Genomic DNA, 18,510 nt, shown 5'->3' on the forward strand with positions numbered 1-18,510 from the left:
ACAGTAGCCTTTTTTTTGCCAGAGATATCCTGAAGCCACCATCAAATCACAGACTTTATTTATTAAATCTAGAGATTACCCATCTCACAGAACAATCATATACTTATCCCCAGTTGGAATCATGGTAATTTACAAAACAATAGTTCTCTTTCTGCTAAAACATTAAAGTTATATTATTATTCTAGTTGCTTTCTTCTATTCTTCTCCAGCTGCTCACTTTCAAATGTGACCAACATCCTGCAGCCAGTTTCCTCTTGTGTTGTGTTCTTCTTTTTCTCCCATAATGTTCTTCCAGTCCTATTCAGTTTCTGCTGTTGGTGGCTGTGCAGTTACTATGTTACTGCAGATGGGGATACATCTTGGGTGGTTCTTTGGAGGACAGGTTAGTTATTTTCTTGGCTCTGCTTCTCCTTAGCCTGGTAGTGTGTATTGTGAACCTTTATTTAGCAGTTTCTAGGGCAAATGGAATCAGGCCCTTTTATTTTTTAGTAATTCCACCAGCTGACTAACCTCTGTCAGAGTTGTCTTGATTTTTACTCTCTTCATTTCCCGGGGATGAGGTAGGTATGCTTATTTTTCTTGATTATGAGGCCTAGTATTTCCAGGTTCACAACAGTTGTAGTGGCGTAGTGGTTAGAATGCAGTATTGCAAACTAATTCTGCCGACTTCCAGCAGTTCAATTCTGACCAGCTCAAGGTTGACTCAGCTTTCCATCCTTCTGAGGTCAGTAAAATGAGGACCCAGATTGTTCAGGCCAATAGGCTGACTCTGTAAACTGCTTAGCGAGGGCTGTAACACAGTATGAAACAGTATGTAAGTCTTAAGTGCTATTGCTTTGGCTATGAGGGCTCTAGTGGCATCTTCTAGCATGGTACTTCACTGAGCTTCAGTAACCAGTCTCAAATGACTAGGGCTAGTTTATCTCCTATCAGCTGCAGTGCTCTGCAATGGAGGGAGTAGCAGTGACATCCCAGGTTCAAGTGTTGGCTGCACATCCTCTTATTCTTCCAGGTGGTCTTTGAGTCTGGGATATAATGTGTGGTTCTCTCTCAAGCTGTGAGAGAAGCTAATTCTTTACTATGTTGAAGCATTGTTTAACCAGCTGTTTCCTGTCCATCTGTAGTTACCTCAGATGTTTCATATATTTTCTCTCATTAGGTCTACTGTTGTAATAGCATTCTATCAATTCCAGGTTCTCTTGTCCATGTATGGTTTGTTGCAGCTCCCCACTTATCAGATTATCTGGGTTCCCAGACATCTGATGCAGATCTTGTTAATTTGGGTGACATGTGAGCCAGTATGACTTTCCTAGTTCATATCACACTCATATTTGAGGTAGGCAGATGAAGCCCAAGGATCTCTATTGGTAAGGTAGGTACCAGTGGGATTTGAACTCGGCTCCCACATCAAAGGCAGCATTCTAATCACTACATATGCAGTCGTATATATATATAACTTCATGCATATACAGGAGGATGGATGGATCCCCAACGTACTTCACTTGACATTTTCATGGAACTGCATGTACCATTCTCCTAGTTTAAAGACAGCCTTCTAGAACTCCAGTCACTTTTGGTTTCTACCATTCTAATTACCATTTAAATGGTTGCTTACCATTTGTTTATAAAAGACTAAAATACACCAATCCCACCGTAGGTCACTGAAGGACTCTTCTTTCAAATTCCCTGTTGCATAAGCTATGCATTTATTCATATGCTTTTTTGTATTTGTTTAAGCATTTTAGAATTGATAAAAGGATAAATCTTCATCCAAGTACCCATAGACATTCTGAACTTCAAAAATATCACGAGGGATTTAATTTTGCCTTTGAGAAAGTTATGCTCTTCTTTCACTCAGCAAGATTTCTCTTTTTTTAGGCTTAAGTTACACTTTTATTTTGATTAGACTATTTTTGCTAACATGCCTGTTGCAGAAGCTGACTGGTTTAGATCTCGCCACATCCCTTTGAAAAAATCACAGGGAGAAAATCCTTGAACAAGCATGAGGATCTGAGTTTTGGATATATGCTTATGGATGACTCCAGAGGGAACTTTCTTGTGCTTCGCTGTCATCATTGCTTTGTGTTCACATGGGAATGAATGGAGAATATGATGAAAGTGCAGAAAAAAGTCTGCATCAGTAGCCTGATCAAAAACTAGGTTCTTAAAAGGCAAATGTGATCCCATTGCCTGCCTCCTTTCTTGAACTTGAGTTATTTCTTCTAGACCAGGCGTGTCAAACTCGCATCATGGCGTCACTTGATGTATTGGGACTTTTTTTTCCTTTGCTAAACCGGGCATGGGCGAGGCCAGCATGTGACGCATCCGGTCCATGGGCTGTGAGTTTGACAGCCCTGTTCTAGACTGCTAAATATTATTTTGTTCTTTTCGGTTCTTAGAAAAAGCAGCAAAGGTTCTGTTTGGTAGTATTTCCTATAACACACAACTGTCACCTTTAACTTTTTTTGCTCTGCATTGTTCCTCTTGCTGGCCAATAGTCAATAGCCAGAGTCTCCTATTACTTTCTGCCTACATCACCTGCCTTGAGAAGCACTGTGTAGAAAAGGTATGTTCCTCTATCGCCAGCTGGTTTTGTCTCACAAAACTAAACTTGGATCTGTTGCAAATTCCTATGCAGTTGGAGACTTCCTCACTTCTCATTTATAAGCCTATTCAATCACTAGATGTGTCCCTGCATCTATTTCTTACCTGACCTGTTGGTAGTGAAATGAGTCTGTTTTTAAGAGACAAAACCCTCCCTCCTACATATATAGATAGGCCTTGTTTAACAACTACCTGTTGAGCACTCAAATGACAAATGGTACAAATAGTCTTTGTATTTATATCAGCATCCCCATAGTCACTTGATCATGCTCCAGGCACTCAGCACATGGCTTGGAATTACAACATTGCAGTGTTCCACGGATCATCATTTACCTGCTTCTTTGCTGGCTTCCTATAAGCAAGAACAGGGAAGTTGGCAGGAGGTCCCAGTTGGTGGCCATGCGACATCCTCATTTAACAATCCAGTGATTCGCTTAATGACGGTGAGCAGAAGTGCTGGAATTTCTGTTGGTCAGTGGTCCAAGACATAGTACTTTTCAACTGCATTGCTTAACGACAGAAATTCTGGTCCCAATTACATTATTGAGTGAAGACTAATGTAGTTTAAGGCAAAATCAAGGCCTTTTGGTCTTTATGCATTTTTTAATAAACAGCATTTATTTCAAATACAATGAATTTCTCTTAGCATTCATTACCAATTGAGCTAATCCCATATGCTGTCTCCAAGAAAACTATGATTTCTTCTTTTTTTAGACAATGGGAAGTGCTGCTATTGAATTATTTACCATTCTTTCAGAACTCGACATATATTCAGGAGTAAATCCTCTAACAGGGTTTGCTGATGAATTAAAACCCAGTCTAGCATCTTCTACATATGTTAAGAATACCGTTCTTTGACTAAATGGTTGTATTAGCAGCCCACTATCAGGCCTTGAAGCCACTTGAGACCGGGAGGCAAAAATGGCAGGTGAGCACATGTGCGCGCATCCCCACTTGCACAAGAAGTGGGAGAGCGTATGCATGTGCACTCCCATTTCTACAAGCAACTTTGCTCACACAAATGGAGCTGTGCGCATGTGCTTGCTTGCCTGCCACTTTTCCTCCTGCCACCGGGCTGCAAAACCAGAAAGGTTGGGGAACTCTGTATTAGACTATAGATCCCATCATTTTTAGCTATGGTTGATGGGCACTATAAATATTTTGGAATATACCAGAGAGAAAGAATGATAAAAGTATATAATTCCTGTTCATATCATCTTGTCTATCCTGGCTTTTCTAAAAGTAAAACCTGTTTAGGTCTTTAGCCATCAGCCCTACTGCCCTGCTTACATACACAAATAAAACTCAAAAGTCAACACACAGATGATGTGCTATATTTTTTTGGAAACATATTTATAAACAATTGTTCTTGAAGACATTAGTTTGACTTCCTGGACAAAAATTTGGAAACAAGTTGCTAACTGCAATGATAAATGTTCTAGTCTGGTGTAAAGATTAAATAACTGATTCAAAGTAAAACCAGGCATAAGGACAGGGAGAAAAATCTTACCTTGGGAAAAAGACTGCCATGAAGATTATTATCTCTGGACATTTTTCCATAAAACATCTTGGAAAGAAAATAACATTTCCTTTCCCTAATAAATTGCCCAATAAATTCTTAATTAGCATATTTTTTCTTAAACCAAAATTAGAATAGGGATGTGTTAAAAATTGCGAATATATGGGTTTGTTGGTAAGAATCATACGATTCTTTTCAAAGAGCTTCAAAATTGTCTAGTATTCAAGCTTCTATTGACAGATATTTCTTTAATCTTTAAACCATCCAGTTTTTCCAAACTGCTGTTTTCCCTGTATGTAAAACATGATGATGAGAACTGCTAGTTTCTCATTTTCATTACTTTTTCCACCGTAGAGTTTTTGTGTGGCCTTCTGAAGGCCACCAGAGGACGCCAGTACTCTTTTGTGCACACCATGTATCTAAACACAACAGGCACAAGCAGACCAATAAACAAGTGTTGCTTTACTTTCCTACTTGTTATTTAATGTTCATGCCAACACACCCATTACTGTCTAGAGTAACACAGAAGCTGAGCCAAGACAATTTTGCTTTTCACTTACAGACTCACACGGTACTCTACAAGGTTTCTTCCTCTCCCCACTCCCCATTGTACAGTGGATTTTTCCAAAAATTGCAGGGAAAAGAGGAGCTATGGCAAAAATCATTATTTATCTCCAGCAGTTTTTGAATGAGCAGGTTTTGTTCACAGAAATGTTGCTTTGAAGCCAGTCAAACTGGTCATATGAAGGGATCCCTATTACAATACAATACAATACAATACAATACAATACAATACAATACAATACAATACAATACAATACTAAAATAAAATAAAATAAAATAAAATAAAATGAAATAATAAAATAAAATAAAATAAAATAAAAAAAATAAAATAAAATAAAATAAAATAAAATAAAATAATAAAATAAAATAAAATAAAATAAAATAAAATAATAAAATAAAAAATAAAATAAAATAAAATAAAATAATAAAATAAAATAAAATAAAATAAAATAAAATAAAATAAAATAAAATAAAATAAAGCCCACTCTAACAACATTGCCAAAAAGGCATTAAGAGTTGTAAACCTAATCTTGCATAGCTTCTTCTCCGGTAATAGTACAGTATTTACCAGAGCATACAAAACATTTGCTAGACCAATTCTCGAATACAGCTCATCTGTCTGGAACCTGCACTAAATATCTGACATTAATACAATTGAACTTGTCCAGAAATATTTCACAAGAAGAGTCCTCCATTCCTCTGCTCGCAACAAAATACCTTATGCCACCAGACTTGAAATTCTGGGCTTAGAAAACTTAGAACTACACCGTCTTCGGTATGACCTAAGCATAGCTCATAAAATTATCTGCTACAATGTCCTACCTGTCGATGACTATGCCAGCTTCAACCACAACAACACATGAGCACACAACATAAAAATTTAAGGTGAACTGCTCCAAACTCGATTGCAGAAAATATGACTTCAGCAACAGAATGGTCAATGCCTGGAATGCACTACCTGGCTCTGTGGTTTCATCCCAAACCCCCCAAAATTTTAACCTAAGACTGTCTACTGTTGACCCCATTCCTAAGAGGTCTGTAAGGGGTATGCATAAGAGCACCAGCGTCCTACCGTCCCTGTCCTAATGTTTCCTCTATTCGTATCTATTTTATGTATTCAATTCATGCTTATACTTATATATATTACCTAATACGTTCTTGACAAATAAATAAAATAAAAACAATGTTTTCAAATGTAGCCCTGAAATAGAGCATGATACAAATGTACACTCTTTGCAGGCACACAGATCATATACTTCATATATTCAATAGCTATGCCCACATGCACTTCACAAGCACGTATAAGATTCATAAAGATGTTAGAATACATCACAGATTTTTCTCCTTTCTGGCCCCCAAGGCCTCCCTATTCTTCTAAACCACCTATCAACTCATCCTTTGAAACAAGCTGTAATGAGTTCTCCTAGCTTTACATACACACACACATATACAAGCCACACAATTAATGGCAACCTCACAGCATTCAATCTTATCCTCGCTCTTCACTATCTTACACCCACTCCCCGGCCCCCCTTCCTCCACCTTTCTACCCTCTCCAATTTGTCTTCTGCAACATTATTAGAGCAGAGGCTCATTTAGAAATAGCAGCAAAGGCACCATAAAATTGAGAGGTTAAGATTACCTTGTTTCCACCACTGGCTTGATGGAACTAAATTCTGGGCATGGAAATTAAAAAAGATAGTTTAACCACTAGATGGGACTCGTGCTGCAAAGATTGATGCTGCTGCTACTGCAAACACTTTTTTTTAAACTTAAAAATAGAACACAGGTTGTAAAGTTCAGTAGTTCACCTACTGAAGCAGCCACAATTAACGAGAAACAGATTGAAGTAGACTTTTCAGCTTTATGTTTTAGGGGAAAATAAGGTACTTTCAAACAGAACAAAAAGGCTGAATAATGGTTCTTATGCAAAATTGAAATCAGACAGATATAGAAGCAGAGAATACATGTTGGCAATGGTTTCTCTAGATTAAGTCTGGTTGTTGTAAGATTTCCACTAAGTAAACCTAAAACTCTGTGTATCCAAAAATGGAGAGGCAAAGGCTCTCTGTGGTATATTTTGCAGGATTATGAATATTCCCTAACTGTCATTTTTAGTTTTGATATTAGCTGGGAAGCAAAGCAAGGACTTTGTACAATGAAGAAAAAAGTCCAATGACAATATTTACCACAGTTCCTAAATTCACCATCATTACATCTAAAATATATACCAATGGAAATTATCATCATCATCATTCTAGCCATTGTCTGTACTACAAGATGAAAGCCTCTTCTGCGTGTTTCCAACCTATACTTTTCTTTTACCAATTGGGCCCACAATAATTTGATGTCGTCAATCCATCTCGTTTTAGATCTCTTTCGTGGACGCTTTTTATCAAGTGAGGTCAATTCTATGTCTATGACCAATAAGACCAATTTTATTTGTTTATGACAAATTTTATTTGTTTATGACAAATTTTATTTGTTTATGACAAATAAAATTGATAAGTATTACCTCATTTCTTTGACATCAGTTTTGATTATTTACTGACGTCTCAATATGTTATCTACAGATTTTTGTTTTTGCAATAACTCTGTGATTATCAGTCTTCAGCCATATCGCAATCTAATTATACAGTACACTCAGATACTAACCCAGATCTGGGCATTTTACAGCCTGTGGGCCATATCTGGCCCTTTCTCCCTGTCCAGCCCACAGCGGCAATGTGGGGCAGCAATGACAGCTGTCCTCCACAACAGTCCTAATTTCTCATGTGGCACCTTGGGAAAATTAATTGCCCACCCCTGTGCTCAGCCATTAAGCAAAAAGGAAATTCAAATTCAAAGCTGCAGTTTTAAACTGACCAAACGTATAGTGATATCAATGCTTTTTCAATTTCAATTGAATATATTAATTTTTTAAGATTAAGTGCATTTATTTTTAAAAATTCCTACTCTTTGGAAGCCTAACTGCACTACAACCTGCTCAGGTACAAAATTCACTGAGCGTCTTCAGCTCCATCAACATCTCGCCTTCTAACCTGTCAGGAATATTGGAACAATAAAATGAAGAATGAAAACACGAACTCCTTGATGGTAGGTTATTATACAAACATCAGAATTAAAACACACACACACACACACACACACACACACACAATTGCATATAACTGCATTACTTTTTACAACCTGCAAACCAGAGGAAGTCACTGAAACTAAGATTGAACACTCATATAGATGCCAAGTTTTAGAGAAGCTGCTGCTTCTGAATGTCTTTGGGGACAGCCCCACATATAAAGCATAATAGCATAGAGGGCAGACAAATAATGGCACAGACTTCACATTTGCAACATTATCACTTACAATATTTAACTTGATGCTAGAAACAACTTTCTCCCGGGCAGGCAAAGCTGAGGGCAGTTCCAAGATGCAAAGTTCACCTTTTAAGAGAAGAAAAGGCCACTGTCATTAGAATATATTCACTAAACTTCAACTTCCATATTCTTCTGCTTTTGCTTAGAAAGTTCTCAGCTGTTTTTCCATCTTGTGCATCTAAAATAAACATTTCAGAGAAGAAAGAGGCAACATACTGGGATAAAAAAGAAGACCCACTCAATGGTTCATTTCTTTTCACTATTTTAGTGAACACGAATTTATTTATGTAATTTTAAAAGTGACATATTTATCATCATTCTTTTTCATGAATTTTTTAAAAATGGAAAAGCCAAAGAAAGAAGCAGAAGCAGATCTACCACTGACCATCTACTTACTGGCTATATGTGCAGCATACTAACCGTCATGTGGTTTAACTCCTTTTGGCTTATCATGTTGCGTTAATTCAGTCATTTGAGGTTTGTTGAATTAACTATAGTTAAACTGTGACTCAACTTCTGCATTCAAATATTTGAATGCTAATCATAAAGTGATTTTTTTTTTTGCTTTCTATAGTGTGCGAACCCATCTGAAGAGAGAAACTATGGTTTACAACACATACTAATATAGCCATATTTCTTTCTTTTAATTGAAGGAGCAAAATTCAAATGTAAGGAGTTAGTTGCTGTCCAACTTATCAGTTAATGACAAGGAACAACTGCTTTTTTTAAAAAAAAGAAATATTTAACAGAAGATTCTTATTTCTATAGCAATCTACTGGGGCAAAAGATAGCAAGCAACATTTTACTGTCAAATACTTTCGGCCATTCCCCAAAATATTCAATTAAAAACTAAACCAGAAGCCATCATATGCAAACACTGTACTTATATCAGCTGGCACAATATTTGTGGAAGAGAGAAGAAACATTGATGAACTGGTACCATTTTAATGTTTCATTAGGATCCATCTCATTTTTAATTTAATATTTTAAAAATAAATTGGTTGTGGGTGAAACCTTTTTTCTAGAATGTTGGTAAAAGTAAATATTTGTAGGGGACAAATTAATAAATTTTATGCTGCATGATGTAATAGCAAAGGAAGGTGAATGAACTGATATCCTGTTGATGAAATACCTTTTGTTTGTACATTTTAAGCCAATCAATCTTACTGTCCCAGCATAGTTAAGCGAAGAGAATGCAGTTAGTAATTAACCCTACTTTGAATGGTCTTACCCCCAAAACTACCAATTTATTTATATACAGCTTAAAAAAGGCGATTCCCCAAAACCTCTACAAATGTCTTAGTTTTCTATTTGTAAATAAAGTGCTTAACAACTCGTTGTGAGGAAAAAAGGACAGTTGTAAATAAGACCTGGGGTAATAAATGGACGTTGATTCAGAAATGTAGGCTGAGAAAAAGTCCAGTTAACCTAGGGGACATATCTTTTATGTTCAGGACAAATAAAACTGAAAGAATGGCAGATTCTCTCACCCATCCCCAACTTCCCAAAAGTAGAGATAAACACCACCGCCCCCCCCAAAAAAATCCTTGAAATGGTACACAAGAGAGTTCACTAAGAAGGTACTGTACAACTATTGTTATTTTTTAATCTTGACCTGATTGGCCATTCCTGTCCACCCTGAAGGCTTTGGTTCTGTGACAATCCCCCTCAAACAGATGCCTCCAAAGCATCTGATAAATTGGCCCTATGCTGAATGGCCTGAATGGATGAAATTCTTCTCCCCACCCCATCCCCCAGCCTTTCCCATGTAATCTTATTTATACAATATCACAGCTGGCAATAAACTAGACTGAGCCTTTATCATTCCAAGGGTTTTTAAGAACAGATGTTTAATCGTTACAAAGTTTATGAATTGCTGATTAGACCCAGGGCATTAAAAATGTAGGATTTTTCTTAACTAGGCATACAGCTGGTTTTCAATTATCCTTTTCATTCTGTGAAATTGTGGCTAGAGAGAAGGAAGGAAGGAAGGAAGGAAGGAAGGAAGGAAGGAAGGAAGGAAGGAAGGAAGGAAGGAAGGAAGGAGCGATTTTGGGTTGGAAGGGAAGAGCTATCTATCCTTATTCCAGAGGTGGCCCAGATTTTTTCCTATCATTCTATCTGTAATAAATTGTAAGCATGTGCTGAAATCCCAAGGCTTACTAGAAATTTATCATCTTTACCACTATATTCCAAAAAAATTGAGGTCTGTTCTCAGAAAGCAGGAGGAAGAGTAAGGGGGTGACTGCTTTTAACATCTAGGCAGGTGGTCAAGAGGACCTCTTTTTAACCATCTTTGCTTTCAATAATTGGTTGTACACCCTCCAACCAACAATAACTTGCAACTAAACATTTCCAATAATGATCAGTCCTAGAGGGGTGCAGGAGGCCGAGTGCTGCCTGTCACACTCCCTGGCCATGCCCACCATGGCCACACCCACCCACCCAGTCATTAGGGCAGAAAGCCGGTTGTTAAATTATTTGAATCCCACCACTGCCCGTGGCCAATGGGTTGCATACAGCCCTGGACAGCTAGTAATGTGGCCCCACATTTTAACATTATGTAATTTATGTACATTATATATTTTATATGCAGCCCAAGATAACTCTTCTGCACTCAGTGTGGCCCAGGCAAGCCAAAAGATTGTACACTTATGCTGTAGATGGCCAGCAGTATTATTTCTGGAGAGTAGTAGATTCCTCCTTGACCTGACTCTAATTTTCCCTTTTAATAACCTGATAATCCCAGAGATTCACATACTTTTGCCATACATAAATAGGTAACTTTGGTTCATTTTCCTCAATAAATAAACAACTACCGATAGTCCTTGACTTACAACAGTTCATTTAGTGACCATTCAAAGGGAAAATGGCACTGAAAAAAGTGACTTATGGCCATTTTTCACAGTTATGACCTTTGCAGTATCCCCAGGGTCATGTGATCAAACTCCAGCTGTTTGGCAACTGGTTCATATTTATGACAGTTGCCGTATCACCGGTTAGGTGATCCCCTTTTGCAACCTCCTGACAAGCAAAGACAATGAGGAAGCAAGTTTCACTTAACAACCGGGTTACTAACTTTATCAACTGCAATGATTCACTTAACAACTGAGGCAAGAAAAATTGTAAAATGGGGCAAAACTCACTTCACAAATGTCTCACGTAATAATAGAAATTTTGGGCTCAATTGTGGTCATAAGTCAAGGACTACCTATACAATGTTTTGACCTACTTCTTTAATTGGATTACCTTTATTTGATTTTAAGATTTGTGTGAAAAACTGATCACGCTTTAGATCATAGTTATGAAGAAATATTAATTCTTCATAACTATTCTGGACTAGGCTCCAGCTGGTCCAGAATGCGGCCGCACGGGTAGTTATGGGAGCGACGTGGCGCTCCCATGTGACTCCCCTCCTGCGCGAGCTGCACTGGCTCCCGGTGGTCTTCTGGCTGCGCTTCAAGGTTTTGGTTACCACCTTTAGAGAGCTCCATGGCTTAGGACCGGGGTATCTACGAGACCGCCTTCTGCCACCAGTAGCCTCTCACTGACCAGTACGCTCCCATAGGGAGGGGCTTCTCAGGGTGCCGTCGGTCAAACAATGTCAACTGGCGGCCCCCCCGGGGGAGAGCCTACACTGTGGGGGCACCTGCCATCTGGAATGAACTCCCCCTGGAGATACGGAGGATCTTGAATCTGAAACAAGAGATTCACACAAGATACGTATGTGTGTTTGTCTGTCTATATCTATGTATGTGTGAATGGTAATGCTGTCAGTTTTACTGAGTGTTAGCCATAAAGAAAATGGGGAAAGGAATGATTGCCATCTGCTTTCCAGTGGGGTCAGGCATAACTGAGAAGGGATGCAAAAACTGCATGGAAAAGATTATTACACACCTTCCCTTTGCATCTAGAACTGCAGAATTGTATCAACTGGTTATCCAGAGCTGTGACAAAAACAACCTATTTTTTACAATTGGTACTTCTTTCCTCTCCTTTCCTTTCCTACTGCCAGAACTATAATATAGTATTCACTGTGTGTTCACATATACTGTTCAATGCTGTTTTATATATGGAAGATAAAACTCTGACCATGTTGCTGGGAAGCTTATCTTCCTAAGTTTTCTTCTGCCTACATCAACCTATCATCCTTTCTGCCTCACCCCATTTACAAAACAGACCAGCATGAATAGTCCAACTGGTGCATTTTTTTTTTGTTTCTTTTTTCTTGTTTATATAACTCCAAAACTTGAGACGAGAAGTTCATTAGTAGTTTGATTATTTTCCCCTGACAGTGTATGAAATGCTTTAGAAAAGTTTATACAGAAAATTTGCGTATGTAACTTTCGTCAGAGCTCTGGAACGCTAAAGGGCTGCTTCAGCCTTCTTGTGAGTTTGTCTTGTTATTTTCAGTTCAAACATTTATTGTCTTTTATAACCAAGAAATCCCCCAGCAAACTGCAATTCCAGAACAAGAAACAAAGATAGATACATACATACACTCAAATGAGTATATTACTGCAATACTAGTATATGCCATATGAGAGTGACTGAACAAATGATAACCTCAAACCAGGGGTGGGTTCTACTTACCTTTACTACTGGTTTGCAACAGGAGCGTGCGTTCATGCGCAGAAGCTTCTGCACATGCGCAGATTGCCAAATATGACGTCAGGAGACCATCTTCATGTACATATAAAAAAGAAGCTAAATTCAAGGCTCTGTAAAATTTGAACAATTGACTGTACTGTCTATTAAAAATCAGTCTAGACATTACTAAGTCACAGGGAAGTAAAGATTTGTTAGTTTACTCAAAACAGGTTTCTTATCAAGTTAGGCATAGAAGACAAGGGAAGGGATAGAATTGAGTTGCCGGTTGTTTTTAATTTTGCATTCCTTTAATTGTGCTTTGCTTCCTATCCATTGTTCTGCTGTTCCATAAAACTATTCTAGTCGCAGAAGCAGTGTTATGTCTTTGATTCTTTATATTTTAAAACTCCAGAGGATGTCTTGAAGAGAACCCCTTGGCCTCTTTCTGCCCAGGCTGACTAAGTTGCAACACAATTCTTGCCACACCTTAATCATATACCATGAGCCATATCTTGAACCTAAATCTGTCTGGCTTCCCCATACATATGTATCCCATGTTTTCCAACATTTTTTACTATTGCTCAGTGCAACTTTTCTTCTTGATTTTTGAAAAGTTCTTCCCACATCCAAGTTCACTGTTCAAGGCTTCGGTAAAGTCCTGTATCATTTGAAGCAATATCTCTGTTTTTCTCCCAAAACATTGTGAGGGAAGCAATGCTGTAGCCTATATATACTAATAAAATCAAAAATACATAAACTAAACAAACGGGCAAAATGGATCCGATCTAGATAGCATTCCTGCCCAGATTAAACGAAGTAAAAAGTGGGAATGAACAGCATCAATGAAGGAAAAGTTAAAGAAAGAAATGTGCTATATGGAGTGTTGGAATATTTCATTAGAGCTTTGCATGTGATTAGTTAAGAACAAAAGCTCTGCAATGTTTGAGGAGCCAGTTGGACTTTGTCAACAGAGTTGCATCACTTATGTATAATCAAGAGATGTTGTCATATGTAAAAATTTACTTTCAAAGGGAAGAGTGGGAGGAGCTTATTTAATGGAGAGAAAAAAAAAGGCTACGCCATCTTAATCACTGCTATTCTGTTCTGATCCTCATTCTAGAATAGATCTGGGCATTTTATGGCCTGTGAGTCCTTGTCCAGCTCGTGGCAGGAGCAGGGGTGGTGGCAGCCCTCCATAACAGCCCCCGTCTTCATGTGGACCCTTGGGAAAATTAATTACCCACCTCTGTCCTATAGAGAAACACTGACAAAGCATCCACATACATGAACAATATTCATGGAAAAATTTCAGGACATGTAATGATGGCCTTGAATAGCAGCAGGAAAAGTGGGGGCATCAAGGCTTGATACCCTTGGATAAATATAGCTATATATTTCTGCCCATAAAGGAAATTTTTTTAAAAATCTGAGTGATTTTATCAATACCCTTTTCTAGCCTCAACAGTTCAAATAAACTTTCCCCCACTAAAACAATAATTTTAAAGTAATTTTTTTTTTAAGTTAACGCAAAGAAAACTCAGACTAACAAAGTTTTGTCATTAAGTTAGAAAACAGGAAAACTTTCCACAGATTATTTTTTTCTTTTGCTTCTGTACTCCATGCTTTTAACTTGGGAGTCCATTAAGACTAGAGTTGGTTGTACATGTTAGAAAATACATGGAAAAACATTCCAGAAATATTATGGCAACCCATTCAAAGCCAGTGAGGAAGACACAATATTCCTTATTGAATGAACGCCCACTCCATTATCTAGAATCCATCTTCTATTTATTTTGTCACACTTGCATCCAGCTTGCAAAGAATTTAAAGCTGCACACATTTCACTTTGTAGCTTCTATCTTACAATTCTGACAACCAAACATCTGTAACTTGCTGGATTAGAAAGTACCATCTTTTGGTTTTGTCTGTATATGTGTATGTATATATGTATGTGTATATAGAATAGAACAGAACAGAACAGAACAGAATAGAATTCTTTATTGGCCAAGTGTGATTGGACACACAAGGAATTTGTCTTTGGTGCATATGCTCTCAGTGTACATAAAGAAAAATAAAATACATTCATCAAGAATCATAAGATACAACACTTAGTAATAGTCATAGGTTACTAATAAGCATTCAAATCTTACTAGGAAACAAATAAAACAATATAAATTGTAAAGATACAAGCAACATGGTTATAGTCATAAGTGGGAAGAGATAGGTACTAGGAAGGATGGGAAGAATAATAGTAATACAGTCTTAGTAAATAATTTGACAGTGTTGTGGGAATTAGCTGTTTAGCAGAGTGATGGCATTTGGGAAAAAACTGTCCTTGTGTCTAGTTGTTCTGGTGTGCAGTGCCCTATAGCGTTATTTTGAGGGTAGACGTTGAAACAATTTATGTCCAGGATGTGTGGGGGTCTGTAGATATTTTCACAGCCCTTTTTTTGACTCGTGCAGTATACAGGTCCTCAATGGAAGGCAGGTTGATAGCAATTGTTGTTGTTTTTTGCAGTTCTAATTATCCTCTGAAGTCTGTGTCTGTCTTGTTGGGTTGCAGAACCAAACCAGACAGTTATAGAGGTGCAGATGAAAGACTCAATAATTCCTCTGTAGAACTGTATCAGCAGCTCCTTGGGCAGTTTGAGCTTTCTGAGTTGGCACAGAAAGAGCATGCTGTCTATATATGTATACACAAAAAGAACATTCTGTGTATATAGGTATACATATGTGTGCGTGTGTGTGTACACACACATACACCACAATATAATTTGCCATTATTCACTATCTTCCCTGTCAAAAACAACTACTTTGGCCTTTGACTCATTAATTTTCAGATCCAGACTTCCTCTTGCATCATACAACTAATATTTACTGAAATTTATTCACATGCTTAATCAATAACATGGCATTCTCTGCATACAAAAGCTCACAAACATTGACATCCTGATTAACAAACCTCTAATATATTTACAAGCATTTCTTATACATTTATCCATAAGCTATCAGATTTGTCTTACTTCCTCCTAAATGTCAAACCTTTTTTGTGTGTCTGTGTGTCTTTGAGTCAATGACTGCATGGACAAGGGCTTGCAGTTTTCCTGGAAATCTCTTTCAAACATAGTCAATGAGAAATAAACTCCATAATTTAACATTCTTTCAACATTCTTGTAGCATTCATAATTTCCTTTTCATCATTTTTTTTTCTTGGACCTTGACATTTATAGCACTTGTTTCAATTTCATTTTTTGACATATCACTATCATTCTCACACAACTCTTTAATATACTCCTTTTAATATTCCCTCACTTCAAATTACTTCTGCATTTTTAATTCCATTCATTTGTTCAAGGCTCCTTCATTTGTTCTTTCACTCACCCCTAAAATGCATACTATTATCCAATATATACTACATTAGAAAGCATTTAGTTTTCATTATTATTCCCAGAATTTCAACATTACAGAAAAAGTTGCAATAATGAGTCTGGTTCTTTGTCAAAACATGAACATAAAACATGTGTTCATTCAAAAAGCCGAGGTGATTTGAATAAAATTGTTTAGGAAATAGAATGGTAACAGTGGCACACAGATACATAATTTAAATATTCTCCATTAATATTTTGACTCATTGCTGAGGCTCAGTAAGATTCCTGAATTTTTAAGAACCTTGTATTTAGGTTCTAAGCTAATCTATTTCAATTATAGTCCTTTCTCCAGATCTTAATAGTAATTGAGACTTTAAAAGACTGAGGCTCAATTACAAGGTGGATCTAACATTTAAGAAATAAGGATATCTGGGACAATTAGGTTATCACTGGGATCTTGACATATTATTTGACTGTTCAATTGCACCAAGGAAGAACCATAACACACCCATTATATATGAGACAAAACATTAGTTGGTAGATACATTCTTTATCCCATGATGACTACACCTGAAAATTAAGACAACTTCTGGTCTGGCTTTAGCTATTATTATACATATGGAAGTAATGCTTAGATACCATAATAATTAATTATATTCAAGAAAACAATGGCTTTTAAATGCTTTATAAGGTTTAGTGGATTGTCTGTGTAAGTTCAAATATTTTCAGACAGTATGGAAAAACTCATCATTACAGTCAATAGAAGCAAGTGACCAAAATACCGGATATAGCCAAAGAAATGTTAAATTAGTCCAACCAATTAGCAGACTTGTCTTTCTGTAATCCTCTGTTTAACCAATAACTACATTTTTCTCATTTGTATTTTACTAGGGCCATTCTGCTAGCGGTCTACTCACTGCTTCCTTGGTCTTTGTTGTAGTAGTCAGCTCCACTTTCGCAGAGACATCTTCAGTTTGCCACACCACCTCTAGAAGTTACTTTCTTCCCCAGAACTTATTTTCAGCAAGCTGTTTTTCCAATATAGATTCACTTTCATGGTGCTATCATTATTACATTTTCCTTATCTTTTTTCATATTTAGAACGGTATTATAAATCACTGCCCTATCCTGGCCAGTAGACAAGAAGCATGTCCCATCCATTTCTCAAAATTAGTGCTAAATAAATAGGCATAATCGAACAAAAAGCATTTAACAGCATTTGTTTAGAATTGGTACTAGTTTCTAAATAAGAACTTGGTTCATATAAGTGACAAGAAATCCCAGTGGCACATCCATTATATAACAGGCATGAATATAGTTGAAAGTAATTCTTTCTCACATTTGGACATGATCCCCACCAGGGACTTGTGGCATAATTCATCCATCATTATGCCAAAATAATGCTAATGAGAGTTAAAGTTAAAAGTTAAAGCGTTAAAGTTAAAAGTTAAAGCGTTCAAGTGCCTCAGCGATGACTGAGTAATGCTAGAAGGTATTTATTTATTCATTAAGTTTCTATAGCCACCCAACTCAACCAAATGACTCTGGGCGGCTTACAATTCTAAAATTATAAAGCAATTTAAAAACATTAAAACAATAAAAACATCCACAAACTAAATGTGTTGTTAAGAAAGATTTTGCCTGTCTTTTTTAAGGTGGCAAAACTTTGAGAGAAAGAGAGAGAGAGAAATTGAACACACTTTGTAGCAATAGCTGCCATGGAAAGCATCCCCTCTACAATTTTACTACATTGTCCTCAACTTACAACCACAATTGAACCCAACATTTCTGTTGCTAAGTGAGACAGTTGTTAAGTGAACTTTGTCCAATTTTACGATCTTTGTTGCCAGAGTTGTTAAGGGAATCACTGCAGTTGTTAAGATAGTAACATGGTTGTTAAGTGAACTTGACTTCCCCATTGACTTTGTCAGAAAGTTGCAAAGTGATCACATGACCCCAGGATACTGCAACCATCATAAATATGAGCCAGTTGCCAGGTGTCTGAATTTTGATCGCATGATCATGGGGATGTGGCAATGGTCATAAGTGTGAAAAACAGTCATAAATCACTTTTTCACTGCTGTTGTAACTTTGAATAGTCACTAAATGAACTATTGTAAATTGAGGATTACCAGCACTAATATTGAATAGTACTGTTGTGGTAGAGGAAGTTATGTGGCCCCAATAAACTTTCTCCTGTCAAGCAAGTTACTCTTATTTGTTTGAAATATCAATACCCCATTTTTGAACTGTTCAAATTGCATTTTACCTTTACTGAAAAAAACTACTTGAAGCCCACCATGCACCATGATTTTCTTCATAAACAATACAGAAGTAGTTTGCTACTATTATTATTGGTCTACACCTCTGGAATTTCCTGAAGTTTCCCTTCCAAGTATTACTCAAGACTTCATTCTGCTTAGGTTGTAAATCCAGAAAAGACGATACTGCTTTTTACAGCACTATTAGAACCAAAATGACACAAAAGAGT

General features: G+C 37.1%; 1 protein-coding gene across 1 annotated transcript in view; it reads right to left on the minus strand.

Annotated features, from left to right (window-relative positions):
* The window catches only part of RAD51B (RAD51 paralog B), a 485,747-nt gene that overhangs the window by 6,007 nt on the left and 461,230 nt on the right, over positions 1-18,510 (minus strand). The window contains exon 11 of the mRNA XM_087876343.1: positions 8,051-8,127. Coding sequence (XP_087732469.1) covers positions 8,051-8,127 — 77 coding nt within the window. The remainder of the gene's footprint in view (positions 1-8,050; positions 8,128-18,510) is intronic.

Source organism: Pantherophis guttatus, chromosome 1, assembly GCF_059756535.1.
Source record: "Pantherophis guttatus breed Tessera chromosome 1, ASM5975653v1, whole genome shotgun sequence".
NCBI classification, from domain to species: Eukaryota; Metazoa; Chordata; class Lepidosauria; order Squamata; family Colubridae; genus Pantherophis; species Pantherophis guttatus.